Genomic DNA, 15,525 nt, shown 5'->3' on the forward strand with positions numbered 1-15,525 from the left:
GTCCAGTTGCGCTATCAATACAGCTCTGCCTCCGGCTCCTCTTCTGGGAAGCAGCATTACCACACATTTATCACATTCTGAAAGCCTGGGTATGCAATGGGTAAATTATTTAACACTGCTTTTAATTTGGTTTTACATCGAGTAAAGCAAAGCTCCTGTATGCCTTTGAAAAAAGTCACCAAGAGAAATCCTTTTGAGGGCCACAATATGCAAACAAATGCTATTATTCTAAAAATGGTTTGGCATAAGAGGCACATTTATTATTTTGAAACATCGAGATAGACCTCATGACATGGCCTACCTTGTAGGTTGACTCTGGAGACAGGAGGCTGACTAGCAGCTGGGGACCTCCTGTGGAGACAGAGAAAAGAAGGGCTGAGTCTGTGTATTACTTCTCCCCACCTTGTACCCCCTGCACTCCCCCCCATTATTACTGAGGAGTTTTGCAGGTCACAATAAGCTATCGAGTGACATAATGCTATCTCCCGAAGGCAGGCTCCTGTAACGCGGGTAGATGACTGCAATTCTCTCACACCCAGATGGCCTGGAATTTCCCTCTGCACAGTCCCAGGATGCTCCAACTCTCCAGGAAGGAAGTCGTTTACTCCAGATCCCTAACCAGCCCCTGTGTTGTTGGTTTTGCTGTTCTAAGAAGCCCTCGGAAGAGGAGACACTTGCTTGGGCATCACTCTGGATGCCAATTCCTTTGGGCAGCGCTATATAGAATCCTTAGCGATCAATCAGTTCAACCTCACATTTTCTGCATCTCAGGAAATTGAGACCCAGAGAGGCGAAGTCGCCTGCCAAAGGTCATACAGCCACCAGGAATAGTAATCCAGCTTGCTCAACTTAGGGAGCAGACGATTCATGGAGGAACATCATATTAAATAACAAGCCTGCTTATGTCAGGGGTCAAATGAAACAAACCAACCCATGTTCCCCTAATACTGGGGCCCCTCATTTTTTCTTCTTTCCTTTTCTTTCTCTGTCCCCACTCCCTCAATTTTGCTGTTCTCACCATCTCTTTCATGCTTTGCAGAACTTCTGCCAGACTCTTCTGGATTCTCAGTGCACCGCTGGAGAACCTCTCAGGAATAGTATTGAGCAGGGCCCTCAAACCCTAGGGTACATCAGAATCACCTGAAGGGCTTATTAAAACACATTGCTGGACCCTACCCCAAGAGTTTCTGATTCAGTAGGCCTGGGGTGGGCTTGAGAGTTTACATTTCTAACAAGTTCCCAGGTGGTGCTGGTCTGGGGACCACATTTTCAGAACTACTTGAATTAAGGACTCTCTGCCCCACTAAGGAACAACAGGATATTAGTAATTAGTAAGAAAGTGGACTCTAGGCCAGTGGTTCTTAAACACAGACAAGCATCAGACTCATTGGGGGAACTATTCGTTTCCTTTCCTCATCCCTAAAGAGTCTATTTCAGTATATCTGGGGATAAGGCCTGGAAATGTATATTTTTTACTCCTCTATGAATTCCCTTGCACATGTAAAGTTGAGAAAGAAGCCAAATTCCAAATGCGAGAGAATGGCCTGCAAAGTTGGTGCTAAGGAAGAGTCTTCCTACTGGTGGGACCACAAAATCATTCCCCTTGGTTTTTAAGGGCTCCAAATAAATTTCTGATCCCTTAGGGGTAATCTAGCTTCTAGGTAATCATACCTTGTAGCTGCAGGCTCTATGGACAGGGTCTACATCGACCACTAATTTATTAGCTGGGTAATCCTAGCAAGGTACTTTTAAACTCTAGGTGGCATGAAATTTTCACATGTGATAAGAGAAGGGAAATGATCAACCAATGATTGCTTTTTTCTGCTAGGCACTGTGTTAGGTACATCTTAGCTTCCATTGGGAGTATCATCATCTCATTTTAAGGATAAGAGAACTGAGGCTCAGAGAGGTTAAGAAACATACTGAAGCAAATGGATTATAACTGGCACGGCCAGTATTCAAAGCTAAGTCTTTCTGAATCCCAAGTGCATGTTTGTTCCGCTATACTCTCTGCTGATAACACCTGCACTCATACCAAGGGATGCTTTTCAGGAAAATTAAGAGATTAAATTCCAAACTCCTTACCCTGGCATTCGAAGTCCTTTGCTCTCTAGCCTCAACATAGTTTTCCAGCTTATCTGTTAGAATTCCTCCCCACCTGACACTTCATCTCAAGTTACTGACTGGCCTTGTGCTCAAATGCATCTTGAACTTCTCCTATGTAGCTCTTTAAAATTGTAATTAAAATAGGCACTAATTAGTGTTCAATAGATGACTCCTTAGATTAATGTCAACTTTATGTGGGCAGGGAACAACTTGTTAACTACTTGATCCCTGGCACCTAGGATGATCTTCCATATGCCAAGCACTCGGTAAATACTTATTAAATGGAAGAATGAACGAATGAGTGAATGAGGGACAGAGCTGACCCATACTTTTCCAAGGCCAGAGTTGATCACTTATTTTTTCCTTGAACATGTGTTTCCCCTTTCCAGCCATTAGTCAGGCCATTCTCTGTCAAGGAAGCTCCCCCCACACTAAATATCACCTGCCCATGAAAGATTAAGTGCCATCTTCTCCAAAGGATGCCATCCTCTTAGCTGAAAATGCTCTCTCCTCTAATCTCCCATGGTGCTTTTTCTATGTCCTCATATTATAATTCACAGGGGCACATATTATCTCCACTAATAAATCTGTGACCTGCTGATGGCAGGATCCAGTTCTCAACCCTTCGCTTATATCCTCCGCAGGACCCACCAACTTGCCTCTCAAAGAATAGGAATTCCAAAATGCTAAAGGACTGTTGATTAAACAAACCACTGATGTGAAAGTGATTTGAGGAACCAAATGCTCTATATGAATGTTTTATCTGGTTTCCTTTAAACATGCAGTCTTGTTTCTATGTCCTACTCACTATTCCCTGAGCACAGCATGCTCTGTTGTTGCTGTGTCTTTGGACACGAATACTTTTCTTGTTCCCTTGAGAGCCTAACTCTCACGTGTCCGGGACTCTGCTCAGGCATCCCCTCCTCAGAGGAGCCTTCTCTTTTGTGAGTGGTCCTCACCCCGGCTCTGTGGTTCCCTATGCCTACCCCGTCATTGCTCTGCTCATCCTGTATTGCAATTCCCATTTTCCTGTCTGTCTCTTCAACACACCTGTGAGAAATTTAAGCAAATACCAAGTCTTGTGCATCTCTGTAACCTTCGAATCTGGCATGATATTTGGTATGATGTAGGCATTCAAAACATATTCATTGGATTAATAATACATTTTAAATAATTTTATTTCGTCTCTTTTCCTGAAATCCAAAAAAATAAAAGGCTTTTGTGAAAGAAGACACTGAACTAGGAGACCCTAAATGTCGGAAATCTCTACTCTCTTAATAGCATAGCTTCTCACAGCACCCAGTTCTTTCAATGACTTCTTGGCAATTACATATATCACACAAACTCTTTTGTCTCGGAAGTTAATTTTGGAAATGCAGCTTTTATTTAGAATTGTTAATTTCAATAAGCATCTCTGTGTGCAAGCTTTGGAAAGACAGGGACTACATTTATTTGGTTTATTACTTATTCTCAAGATCTGGTGCAATGAAGAGACTCAATACATTTGAAATGAATGAATGACTTCTGGAAACCGCATTATTGCTGGTAAGGCATGAGAGTGCCAGTTGGAAAATTATGATGTACGCCAGAGGAAAATGGTCTCGGTTGCCCAGTTTTCAGCAGTCCCTAACTCATGGAAGAATCATAAGAAGTTTTGTGCCTGGCTGCTGAGGCTGGTGATATGAATAGGGAGGATAATATGGCCACAGCAGTTAATACTTTCCAGCCCTGAATAGCACAGTGGAGAGAACTACACTATGACTAAGAAGACAGGAATCCTAATCCTGGCTCTGGCATCTTCCCACTATATGGCCCTGGGCAATTCACTGAACTTCTTAGTTTCTTCCTCACTTGGGGAGAACAGGCAGCAACTAACATTTACTGGTGATTTACAATGTGCCAGGTCCTGTGTGAGAGGTTTTACATATATTTCCTCACTTAATCTGAGGATTTTTAGCTAGGTTCCTTCCAGCTCTGAATGCTCAAGATTTTATGATTTCCAGCTAATTTAAATCCCATGCCAAAGTACATAAAGCAATGAAAGACACTTTAGACACATACTGAAAAAAAATTTAAGTGGTTATTAATTCTTTCCTGGAGATTACATGCATGTTGATTAAATTATGCCTTGGAAGAATGCTAATACAAAGATGTTACATGATTTCCTGGTAGCCACGCATGATAGTCATGAAGGTAGCGGCACAGTTGAAAGAAGTGCTCTCCTTGGCTCCCAGCTCCATCCTCTGGTTATCAGACCAGTAAATGGTGGGCACATTTACTCCCACTCCTTGTCATTCCACCAGTCTGTCTGAAGCCATGTACAGAGTTGATCCTATTACTAATTTCAAGTACATTCTTAAATGCTTTAAGAATGCTTATCTGAATTAACAACTCTAAATGAAAGCCATATTTTCAAAATTAACTCCCGGGATGAAGGAAATGTAGGTTTTAATTTGCAGCCAAGAAATACAGGGCCAATCAAGCATTCCCTCAATGGGGCATTTCACGAAGGTGCAAGGAAACCACCTCAACAGGAACTTTAAGATTTCAACCCTTTGGGTGGTAAACTGCTTTTATGCAGAGCAAAGAGCCAAAAGATAAAAGAAATCTTGACTTATGAGAAGTATAGTTCTGTGTGGGAGTTCCTTTTCATATTATAAACCACACAATCCAGATGTCTCATGAAAACCACTCCAAGGACATAATTATTGCTTAAATGTTACATTCAAGACAGGGAGTGGCATCCTAAAACTCAAGTCAAATACCCCAGAAAGCGACATCTGAGTTCCATGAATCTCACAGTTCAGTTGTTAAGATAAGTAAATATGAGGGAGTGGAGAGTAGAGGAAAGGCCCCTCTGTATGCTGTATCCACTCCTGGCAGACATTCTTGCCTTCAATTCCTTCTCTTGGATTTTCTTTAGTTGTTTGAGAGTGTTGACTGTCTAGCAATAGAATGAAATACATTAAATAGACTCTCAGTTTTCCAATCTGCCCCTGCTAGGTCACTCTGCTGATGGCTGACTGGTTGATTTCATGGCTTTCGGCTCCCTGATGGCTGAAACCCATCATCATTCAGGTCTGAGCCTGGGCTAGACTGAGGAATGTTGACTCCCTTTGGTGAAGCTCTAGTGGTAAATGAGCCCTGCTTTGAATTTTTGTTAATGGGTGTTGGTTGCAAGGTAGTACTCAGAATCAGTAACAAGATCAACTCTGCACAAATATAGGTATGGGTTTGAAAAAGCTCATTAGATGCAACTATCTTGCTGTTGAAGACTCACTCTGTTTGATAAATGTGGTTTGCTTTGGAATAAAGGTGACACAAAGGCCATAATTTGAGGGGTGGTCCTCAACCAGAGTGTGAGAATGGGCTCTGGGTCAGTTCTGTGTATGGCCCCAAGGCTACGAAAACACTTGGTTCTTGAGAAAGTAGTTTGAGCTAACATAGCTTATTAATCAGCAGGGTTAGGCTGAATGCCCCAATACTACTAACAGAGGAACCCCCTACCCTCACCCCAAGCCCATGCAAGCAAATAAGACTAAAAACACCTGAGTCCAGCTATGCTAAAGAAGCCTTTGAATTGTGTCCTTATTAATCCCTTCCTCCCCATTCCCTTCTCCATTGTTCTGGTTCAGGGCTTCACCCACACATTTTAATTCCTGAAAATACTGTCTTAGCTAATGTCTCTGCCTTCAGGCTTTCTAACCTTCAGAATTGTTGTGAGGATTAAATGAATTCCATAAGATCTTCCTAAATGTCTTTCTGTTCCAAAGCTTTCCAGGGACTTCCTCCCATAACCCAGAGGACTTCACAGGTGCAGTGAAGGGAAAGAGCACAGCAATGAGGGTCAGGATGCCGGGTTTCACATGTGACTCTGCTGCTTACCAGAAGAGGTATGTTCATGCACAAGTAACTTAATCTCCCTAAGCTTTGTTTCCTTATCCACAGAGTGGGGGTAACAATACCTGTCACGCATATCATTTATAGTGATTGTAACTGAGATAATGGACGTGAAAACATCAGTGTTATACACCGCTTCTGGAGTCAGTAAAAGAAAGGTCATTATCTATTATAATAGCTCACATTTATTGAGCACCTACTCTGTGCTAGATGCTATTTTAAGTACTTTACAAATATCAACTCATTTAATCTTCACAACAATTCTAATTTACCCATTAGAAAACTGAGATATAGAGACAATTGTTAGCTTGCCCAAGTACATAATTTTCAAGTGGTAGAATTGGGTTATGAAGCCAGTAAGTATGGCTTCAGATGCCTTATTCTGTAAAGAAAAAGGGCAGGGATAGGGAAGGAATTTTTTTCCTCAAAAAATAATTTTCTAAATAATTGGTGGTCTTTCCTCCAATAATTATTTATTCAGAAATTCATATGTATGATGAATATTTATGGATCACAAACTATACTTCGGGCATTCTGTTAATTCTTGGGATTCAAGGAAAAATAAATACAATTCTCACTCTTAAGGGGCACATAGTCTAGTGCTGTGCAGAGATCCATGAAGACTGTGCTAAGGTTTTCAGAGTGCTCTGGGGCCAAATGAGGGCCACTCGGCCAGGCTTGGTGGGGTCAGGGAGAGCATCTTGGTAAGGGTGATTCTAGAGATGAGTCATAAAAGACAACCAGGATTTGACCAGGCAGACACTGGCAGGTGGAAAGAGACATTCTAGGAAGAGAAAATGGTAAGTCCATAATTAGGATGGAGAAGAAAGCACGCAGGGAACAACAGACTGCAGTTGTTGAACATACTCCTACATGGCCAGAGAGATGGTCTGATTGTTCATCACTGTATCCCCCAGCACTTCTTATTAGACAGTAAGCCCTGAAAGGGCAGAGAACTTGTCTGTTTTGGTTACTATTATATCATCAGTGCCTGGTACAAAGTAGGTGCTCAGGAAATATTTGTTAAATGCATACATACATGCATGAATGAATGGTATATACTAAATAAATATTTGCTGGATAAATTAATTGACAAATAAATAAACAGATAGTACCACTCCAAAAGAGGATGGGACAAGCCTCTACATTTCATATACATTTCACTAAATATAAACTCAATCAACTATCAGTCAAATTAACTGCAGCTGGGTCATGAAGTGTCATGGGTGCCAAGCACCAGCATTTAAACTTTATCTTAATGATCACAGTGGACCATTGAAATGCCTCAAGCCAGAGGGTGACATGGTCAAACAGCATGTGAGAAAGATCGCTCTGGTGGTAATCTGGAGAAAAGATTAGAGGAGGAGAGACCAAGGACAGGAAAGACTCCATCAGGGTATATAGAGTCATTTCACAAGGAGACCTAGCAACAAATTATAGAACAGCAAAAGGAAAAGTAAGCATTCAAAGCAGGGTTTACTCCCTCTTTTAACAAACCCACTCTATGAAAATTTGGATGAAAGCAAAACAGACGGTTGAAGAATAATTTCACAAATATTGGAGAGATAGGGTACTCTGCGGTGAACACTGCTTGAAAAATCAGGAGATTCGGGTTTGGGCTCTGATGTGTCTCTAACTTATAGAGTGGTTGTTAGCAAGCTGTTGGATTTCTGAGCTTAGGTTTCTCTTTCTGTAAAACAAAGAGGTTCAATCAATGGTCTCAAAGGTCTCCTCCAGCCCTCACATTCCAGGATCATAGATCCTGTGATGCTCTGAGCCCTGCAATAATTTTTTAAAACATGCAGAAGAGTGAGCTGCATTGCACTTAAATTAGGCTTATAAATTGAAATGATTTTAGGGAAGAAAGTTAGTGCAGGGAATATCAAATTCAAACGCTTTATTTTAAGGTTAAAGGAGATCAAGGATCAGCAATGTTAATTGAAATGACCACCATCATGTAGTTAGTTGAGGGCAGAGGAGAAGATAATCCCACTCTTATTTATTAAAGTACATGAACCTGTTTATATATTATCCAAAAATAGGCAACCTGAATTTGAACTTTTTGGTAGCTTTACGTTTGAATATTTGAATTCATTCATAGCTTATTAACAAAAGACTTAATAGAATTTATTATTATTACTGGCCAAAGTGGCAAATATAAAAGTGAACCAAAAAAAAATCTTTATTCTTTTATTTGTTGAACTCCTGCTGTATACTAAAGAGTTACAAATACAAAGGCTAATAAAATCCAGACCAGATAACTTTTAATGTCTTACCAGTTGTAAAATTCTATGGTGCTCTTTCCTACATTCAAATTTTATCGTGTATCCTGATTTAGCTTGGAGGACAAATTTCCATGCAGTAGCTGTTTTTATAAAATGTTGCTCAATATGTTCTATCTTTACGGAAGGGATTCATAACTCCACAAAAAGTCAATGCTTACTTGTTGGATGTCCCATGAAGGTTTGTCAGTACAGTGAAGTTGTTTCTCACACTCCGCAAGCTAGCAAGGACCTATAAGAAAAACGTTTCAAATGATTAGGGACAAAAGAAGACAAAGCGTCAGGTTCAGAGACTGTACTTCGTCAGAGTGAGAGCTAGCCAGGGCCAGCAGGTACTTACCTGAGCAAAGGGAGTTACAATCAAGTCATCTCCATGTCTGGTGAAAAGAGAGAAAAGGAACATTTAGAAATGCATTTGAATTATAACTGTGACATATAGAGATAAATTAAACTTTGTCAATGTTAGCAACACAAACGTTATATAAGTCCTCTACCTGGATATAAGGCAGGACTCACAATTAGGCATATGCGGGGATCCCAAAAGCTTGAAAGAAAAAAATAGTAGTACCGGATTCATGACTCCCGGATTTACAGTTACTACACGTAAAATCATGTGCAAGTAAGCATATATCCTCAGGGTGTATTCCCATTAAATAACAGATCCAGAGTACTGTAATTCAAAGCGACTTGTGGATTTTGGTTGCCAGAGCCAGGAAATTCAAAGAGAGGGCTGCTCACAGGGACACACACAGTTGGAAAAAATGGGGTAACAGTCTGGATAAAGGTTTAACGTTGGATTTCCTGGCTTTTGTTGATTTGAACCACAGCTTTAATGCCATTTAAACACAGATTTCTGTCTGGGAATCCCATTACTTTTTGTTTTTAATATAACTTCTTTCTTAAAATACCCAAGGAAAAGCTTTTAATGGTCTTGCACCACTGAACCTACTATAACCATACCGTTGTCATTCATTTTGCCCCAAAGACCTGATTAAGCCCTACCTAGTGTTATGTAAATCTATAGAAGGAAGAGTCAAAAATGTGTTTTCAGAAGTTTTCTCTCTCTCTGGCACAAGCTTCAATAAGTCTACTCAAGCCCACATTCAGCAAGCTCTCTACTGAAGATACTAGAAGACATGTTGTCCTGAGCTTCAGTTATAGAATCAGACCAATTTTCTATCACGTGTGAATCATAATAGTAGCACAGAAGCTGCTGACATTGAGCTTCCCTCATTGTCTGGTCTACCTTCCCTGTCCTCATGATCGTCCCACAAAAATGGCACCTCATTTGTTAACTGAGTTCGACCAGTAATTACTAAGCACCTGCCTGTACCAGGCACCATGGGGATTCAGAGTTGAACACTTACATCCACCAGGGTCTCTGCTCTAGCACAGGCTTTTAACTTGAGTTTTTATTATAATACGATACTTTTCGTTCCACTTTTGTCTTTAGCTAGAAATCTCCTTTCAACGTAATGCAGCAAATTTCTTGTGTGCCCACTTTTTACAGTGACAATAAAAGAATATTGACAAAGAGTAAGAATTCTTTGTGTGATCACTGTATGCTAGGCCTTGTGCTAAGCACTTTGCATGCATTATCTCACTTAATACTTGTAACAAGGCTGTGAAGCAGGTACTCTTTAAAAATTTTTTTTTGTCCAGGCTGTTTGTCCAGGCTGGAGTGCAGTGGAGTCAGGTACTCTTAATATTCCCACTTTATAGATGACATAAAGCCTCAGAGCAGTTAAGCAGAGCCTGAACTAGCACACAGTCAGTGGAAGAGCTGAGACTGTTTGAAAATATAAAAAGCACAAAAATCTGTGCTTTTAAATACTATGCTTCCTATTTTATGATGATGCTGCATAGTTGACAAATTAAATTATACAGAATTCATGATCCACCCAAATCAAAACAATAAGGAAGAAAAAAAAATATTCAAAAAACTGTAAGAGACATTTTAAATATAAAATGAGAAATACAAACAACAGATACTTAATGGAATCCAAAAGAGAGGTGATAGTTACAGGTTAGAAGAAACAGGAAAGGCTTGAGTGAGTGAGTTGTGTTTCAGATGAACTTTGCGTATGTAGTACCTTGAGCAGATGGATTGCTGAATAAGTTGGGGAGTTACTAAAACTGCACAAACTAAAGATTAAAGGGAGGAAAACAAACATTAACAAGGCACAATGTCAACATGAAGGGCAGGCTTTAAAAAGGCAGGATGGTAGACGCTATTAATGAGAGAAATGGCAAGATCAAGAGCATTGAAAAGGGAAAATACTGAACAAGCTCCCCGAGATGCTCAGTGGCTGTTTGGGTGGAGCTGAGCATATTAACTATGAACAAGGCTAGAAGGTCCCCCAAACCCATATTATGAACAGTCTGGACAAAGATTATGAGTTGGTGCTTAACTCAGTAAGAAGAAATGAGCCAGTGAAGAGTTTTAGTGAGATAGGAAGTGAGATGGAAAAGTGTTTGAGAAAGAAAATGCAATGAATGCGGAGGGATGGACGGGAGAGGGGACAGACCTAGAAAGAATAGTTAGGGAGATATTTCAGTCATTTGTATAGGAAGGAATAGGTAAGACCAAAAATGAAAAAAAAATAAAATCCAGGATGAGACAACTCGGAGAGACCCCAGAGGTCTTGCAGGACTCAACGTTTAATTGGATAAGGGGTCACAAAGAAATATTATTTTCAACTTTAAAAATGGGCATCTGAGAAAACAGTGAAATTGTGAGTATGAAGAAGAAAGTGAGGAGGAGTTGGGACAGTTTAAGGTACACGTTGCATTTCAAGGTACTCACTGCCATCCAGGTGGAGACATCAAGCACGGAGACTGAAACATGGGCATTCAACTCCTGCATCCTGCAGGAGTTACCTACAACAGCAGGGGTGGTTAAGGCCATGGCAGGGGGAGGCTCCTGAGGTGGGAGTATATATGGAGCCAAAGGAGGAAGCTCAGGGTTCTCGGAGAGAAGCCCAAAGGAGAGACAGATTAACAACCAAGAGAGGAGCAGTTGTGACAAATGCAATGCGATGAACTGTATCGGAAACTTCCCCTTTCCCAAGCCATTTTCTTGGGATGAACTTTGAGATGGGTGAAAGATCCTGCACTTTGTGCTGATTTCTGATGCGAAGTTCAATTGTTCATAAGACATCAGGGTGATTTGGGGACAAGATAATGTATTTAGAGTTTAGAAGCAGATATTCTATGGCTCCTGGATTTCCAGGGTCTAAATAATCTGATAAAAGCTAAATAATATAAGCAAATCTCAAGCATATGTAGTACCTTGAGCAGAAGGATTGCTGAGTGAGTTGGGGAGCTCCTAAAATTGCACAAACTAAAGATTAAAGGGAGGAAAACAAACATTAACAGAGCACAATGTCAACATGATTTGATCATTATGGAACTTTGGAAGTTGAGGAGAGCAGAACATTCAGAAGCAAGAGATGGATTTGTAGATCCCCAGAACTGGCTCCCTTCAAGGATCTGAACTGCAAAAGTTTATGCTGTATTTTAGACAATAGCTGTTAGAGAAATTACCGGATGATTTACAGTAAGTATCAGGAAACGAAACAAAACACAACAAAAAATCTCCTGTTTGAGTGTGGCCAGATTATTTATGGAGCTATTCTGAATTTTTTTAAAATCATAACTTCATAAATTACTAATTAAGAATCAAATGGAATAGAAATAATAAAACATTTGATTATGGAAACATGCATTTCTTAATTTCCCAAACCACTAGAGAAGGCAGTGCCTCTCAGGTACAAGGCCAGACATTCAGATCCATTGCATGAGCATCATCTAGTGACCAAAGCAGCACATTACAATTTTACAGAATAATTGGAAACGAGAGAACTCCACTCTTAGAATCGAGTCTGAGAATCGAGTGTAGGTCGGCTCTAAACAATGAAATGGTTTTCTAGAAGGCAAAAATTCTGCTTTTCATTGCTGCACTCTAAATTTTATTTATTAATTAATTTCACCTTTCTCTGTTTCCTCACTGTGCACGGAATTGTACTTTTCTTATAACTGATTTTAGTCTATCTCATAAAAAAATGAATATTATAGTGGTTAGAACACAGATTTTGGAGCCAAACAGCATCGGTTTGTTTCTTGGCTGCATTATTACTAGATGTGAAGCATTAGGTTTCCCGTGTCTCAACTTCTTTATCCATAAAATAGGGTTTTTTGAGAATTAAATGAGTTATTATACATGTACAACTCTTAATAACAGTGCTTGGTACATAAAAACACTTAATTATTTAGTCATAGATATTATTATTAGTAGATATATTTTTATATATATATAAAAATATATATATAAAACTGACTTACAGTGGTTTGACTCATGATTTTTTGACTTCACAATGGTGTGAAAGTGACATGCATTCAATAGAAACCACACTTTGAGCACCCATACCATCATTCTGTTTTTCACTTAAGTACAGTATTCAATTACCTGACATATTCAACACTTTACTATAAAATAGCTTCACGTTAGATAATTTTGCCCTACTATAGGCTAATGTAAGTGTTCTCAGCATGTTTAAGGTAGGATAGGCTAAGGTGTGATGCTCGGTAGGTTAGGTGTATTAAAAGCATTTTTGACTTCATGATATTTTCAGCTTAGGATGGGTTTATCGGGACATAACCCCATTGTTAGTCAAGGAGCATATGCAATTAAGGGGTTGCATGTCTTTATTTCCAGCTGGTGACAGCATCTTTAAGATATCTGTGTCTGCCTCCCAACTGCAAACAAGAGAACTATTATTTGCGTTGTATTTACAAAGCATTTTCACACACAGTATTTCATGTGATAAGAGAATGCTCCTGATGCCAGGGAATGGTGCAACCACTTATCTTGTTGGCCAAGCCTGAAACCTCCCTCTCCCTCACCCCACAATCAACCACCAGCTCCTGTTGATCCTAACTTGCAAATATGCATGCATTGCCCACTGAGTCTGCTCTAATGTAGATCCCCATCCTCTATTACATAGATTACAAAATCAGCTTCCCATTGGCTTCTGACTAGTCTTTAGGCTTCTCCACCCTCCAAACCATTCTTCACACTTCAATCACAGCTATCTTTCAAAAACATGTCTGATTATGTATTCTCCTGCTTCAAAGCCTTGAGTGGCTCCCCATTGCTTGTCTGCAGCATTAAGGCCAATTTCTTAGCATAGACCCTTCATGACGCAGTTCCTGCTCCCTCCTCCATCTCCTCTTTCACCACTTCCTCATCCCTCACATTCTTTGCCAAAACCATGCTGAGCTGTGGTTCCCGCAAATGCTGCCCCACAACTAGAGAGTCCGTTAGCACATCCTGCACATCCTGCTGCCTGCCTGACTCCTCTGGCTAAGTTGTAACATCCTCAAAGTGGGCTGCTCACCCCGCCTGGCCAGACCTTTCAAAGTCCCACGCATAACTCTCTACAACTGCCCTTATCAGAAGCTGTTAAAACTGCCTGTTGACTTACACATCTTTTAGTTCCCTTGAACACACAGAAACTGTCTTATTTGTTAACAAAGTGCCTAAATTTAAGTAAATATTTATTAAAAGACAGAATGAATTTGATCCTCATAACAGCTGGGAAGGTAGGTAGAACAGAGATTAATACCATCGTTTTTATTTCTTAGCCTCATTTAAAGTCTCTTTATGCACTGGATATCCATATGGATTACCACCTCGACTCGCTGGTTTCAAGCCTTGGTTCTCATTTATTGGGGAAACCACTTAATCTCTTTGTGCCCCAATGCTTCTCATCTCCAAAACAAGAAAGTTACAGTATCTACCACATTGGGGATATGGAAATCGAATGAATTAATATATGTAAAGTACTTTAAATAATACAGAGCATATAGAAAACACTCAATATATGTGTATTTATTTAAAGATAATTTAGAGATAATAAAAAAGACTCAATGTCTTAAAAGCCACAGCACTAGGAAGTGTGATGGCTGTACATCTAACTTAAGTCTCAGAAACTACATTGTACTTTTTTGGTAGTCCATCAATAAACGGGTATTAAATGTAAGTGAGCTGTTATTTCTGCTTTTTCTCTTGATTCTTATGTATCATTTTCTTTGACTGTTCAATCTCTCTAGAGACCACTAGTCTTCATGTAAATGGTGGCTTTAAAAAGCTCCTTGTCTATGTAAGGCTTTGCAAATGGGATGACCAAATGAGAAAACATGGAGTCTCCTTTCCCTATGGCTTTGCAGGTAGATAATCGAAACTCCATCCTGTCCATGGTAGTTCCTGCCACAGTTTTGGGTAATAAAACTGACCTCACCACTTTCCAGTATGTTATGTTCTCATGAGGAAATCTGTACCTCTCAGTAAATGAAGGCATTACGCTGGAGATGACTACAACACAGGAACTGAACAGAAACCAACAGACTATTGCCACATCTAGGAAAGCATCAAAATTTCCTTTTGGGATCCAATAGTGATCTTGTTTTACTTTACTCGAAAGCCTTGTTTTGATCTCTCTTTTCTTGCTAAAAGTTAAAGACAATTTTAATTTTCTGTTCACATTTTTACTCTTAATATCTTTTCACTCACTCTTACCCTGCCCATAATTTCCTCTTACTCTTCTGAAAGAGTTCAGATGAGAAATTTTTAACAGCCAATGTTTCCTCTATCACTAGGATTTAATGCAATGGAATTATGCAAAGCTTTCCACCTTTTATAAAAATCCATGACTGCTCTGTGCTGGATATGAGGCACTTCAGAGCAGGAGACATCCTGCAGCTCCCAGTGGCTTTGCATCAAGACTCTTGGCCTGTTATCACCCTTTTCCTTCTGGCATCCACAGGTAGAAGGCAGGAGAAGCAGCGGAGAGCTTGGGAGGGCTGTTCCTTTATTTACTTCAACTCATCCCAAAAAGTAATAATTAGGTGAAATAGCTTTAAGAGCATTACTTCAGCTTAGATCCAGATGCTTGGGGTGAAACTGGATTTTCCAACATGGTCCCAATAAAATTAAATACCAGAGGACCTGGATATTATTCAAATTCTACTTCTTGTTGTGTTGAGAAATATAAATTCCTAAACTGACAAATATATAAAAGTTTTTGCTGTGATACTGAAATATTTGCAAAACAAAATCTTATGCTATTTTTATTCATGCAAAAAGTTTAACATATCCTGTTACCAGTCTTTTTGATAGGGTGGTATCATGTTGCCAATTGTGTATTCTTGGGAAAGGCTGTTCTTTGTTATTAAA

The 15,525-nt window shown here is 39.7% G+C and overlaps 1 protein-coding gene across 1 annotated transcript in view; it reads right to left on the reverse strand.

Annotated features, from left to right (window-relative positions):
• Window positions 1–244: 244 nt before the first annotated feature.
• The window catches only part of LOC105806296 (cAMP-specific 3',5'-cyclic phosphodiesterase 4B-like), a 276,992-nt gene continuing 261,711 nt past the window's right edge, over window positions 245–15,525 (reverse strand). The window contains exons 3-5 of the mRNA XM_012639399.1: window positions 8,629–8,665; window positions 8,450–8,520; window positions 245–351 (exon numbers count right to left, since the gene is read on the reverse strand). Coding sequence (XP_012494853.1) covers window positions 261–351; window positions 8,450–8,520; window positions 8,629–8,665 — 199 coding nt within the window. The 3' untranslated portion in view covers window positions 245–260. The remainder of the gene's footprint in view (window positions 352–8,449; window positions 8,521–8,628; window positions 8,666–15,525) is intronic.

Source organism: Propithecus coquereli, unplaced genomic scaffold (assembly GCF_000956105.1).
Source record: "Propithecus coquereli isolate 6110/MARCELLA unplaced genomic scaffold, Pcoq_1.0 Scaffold14, whole genome shotgun sequence".
In the NCBI taxonomy this organism is placed as follows: Eukaryota; Metazoa; Chordata; class Mammalia; order Primates; family Indriidae; genus Propithecus; species Propithecus coquereli.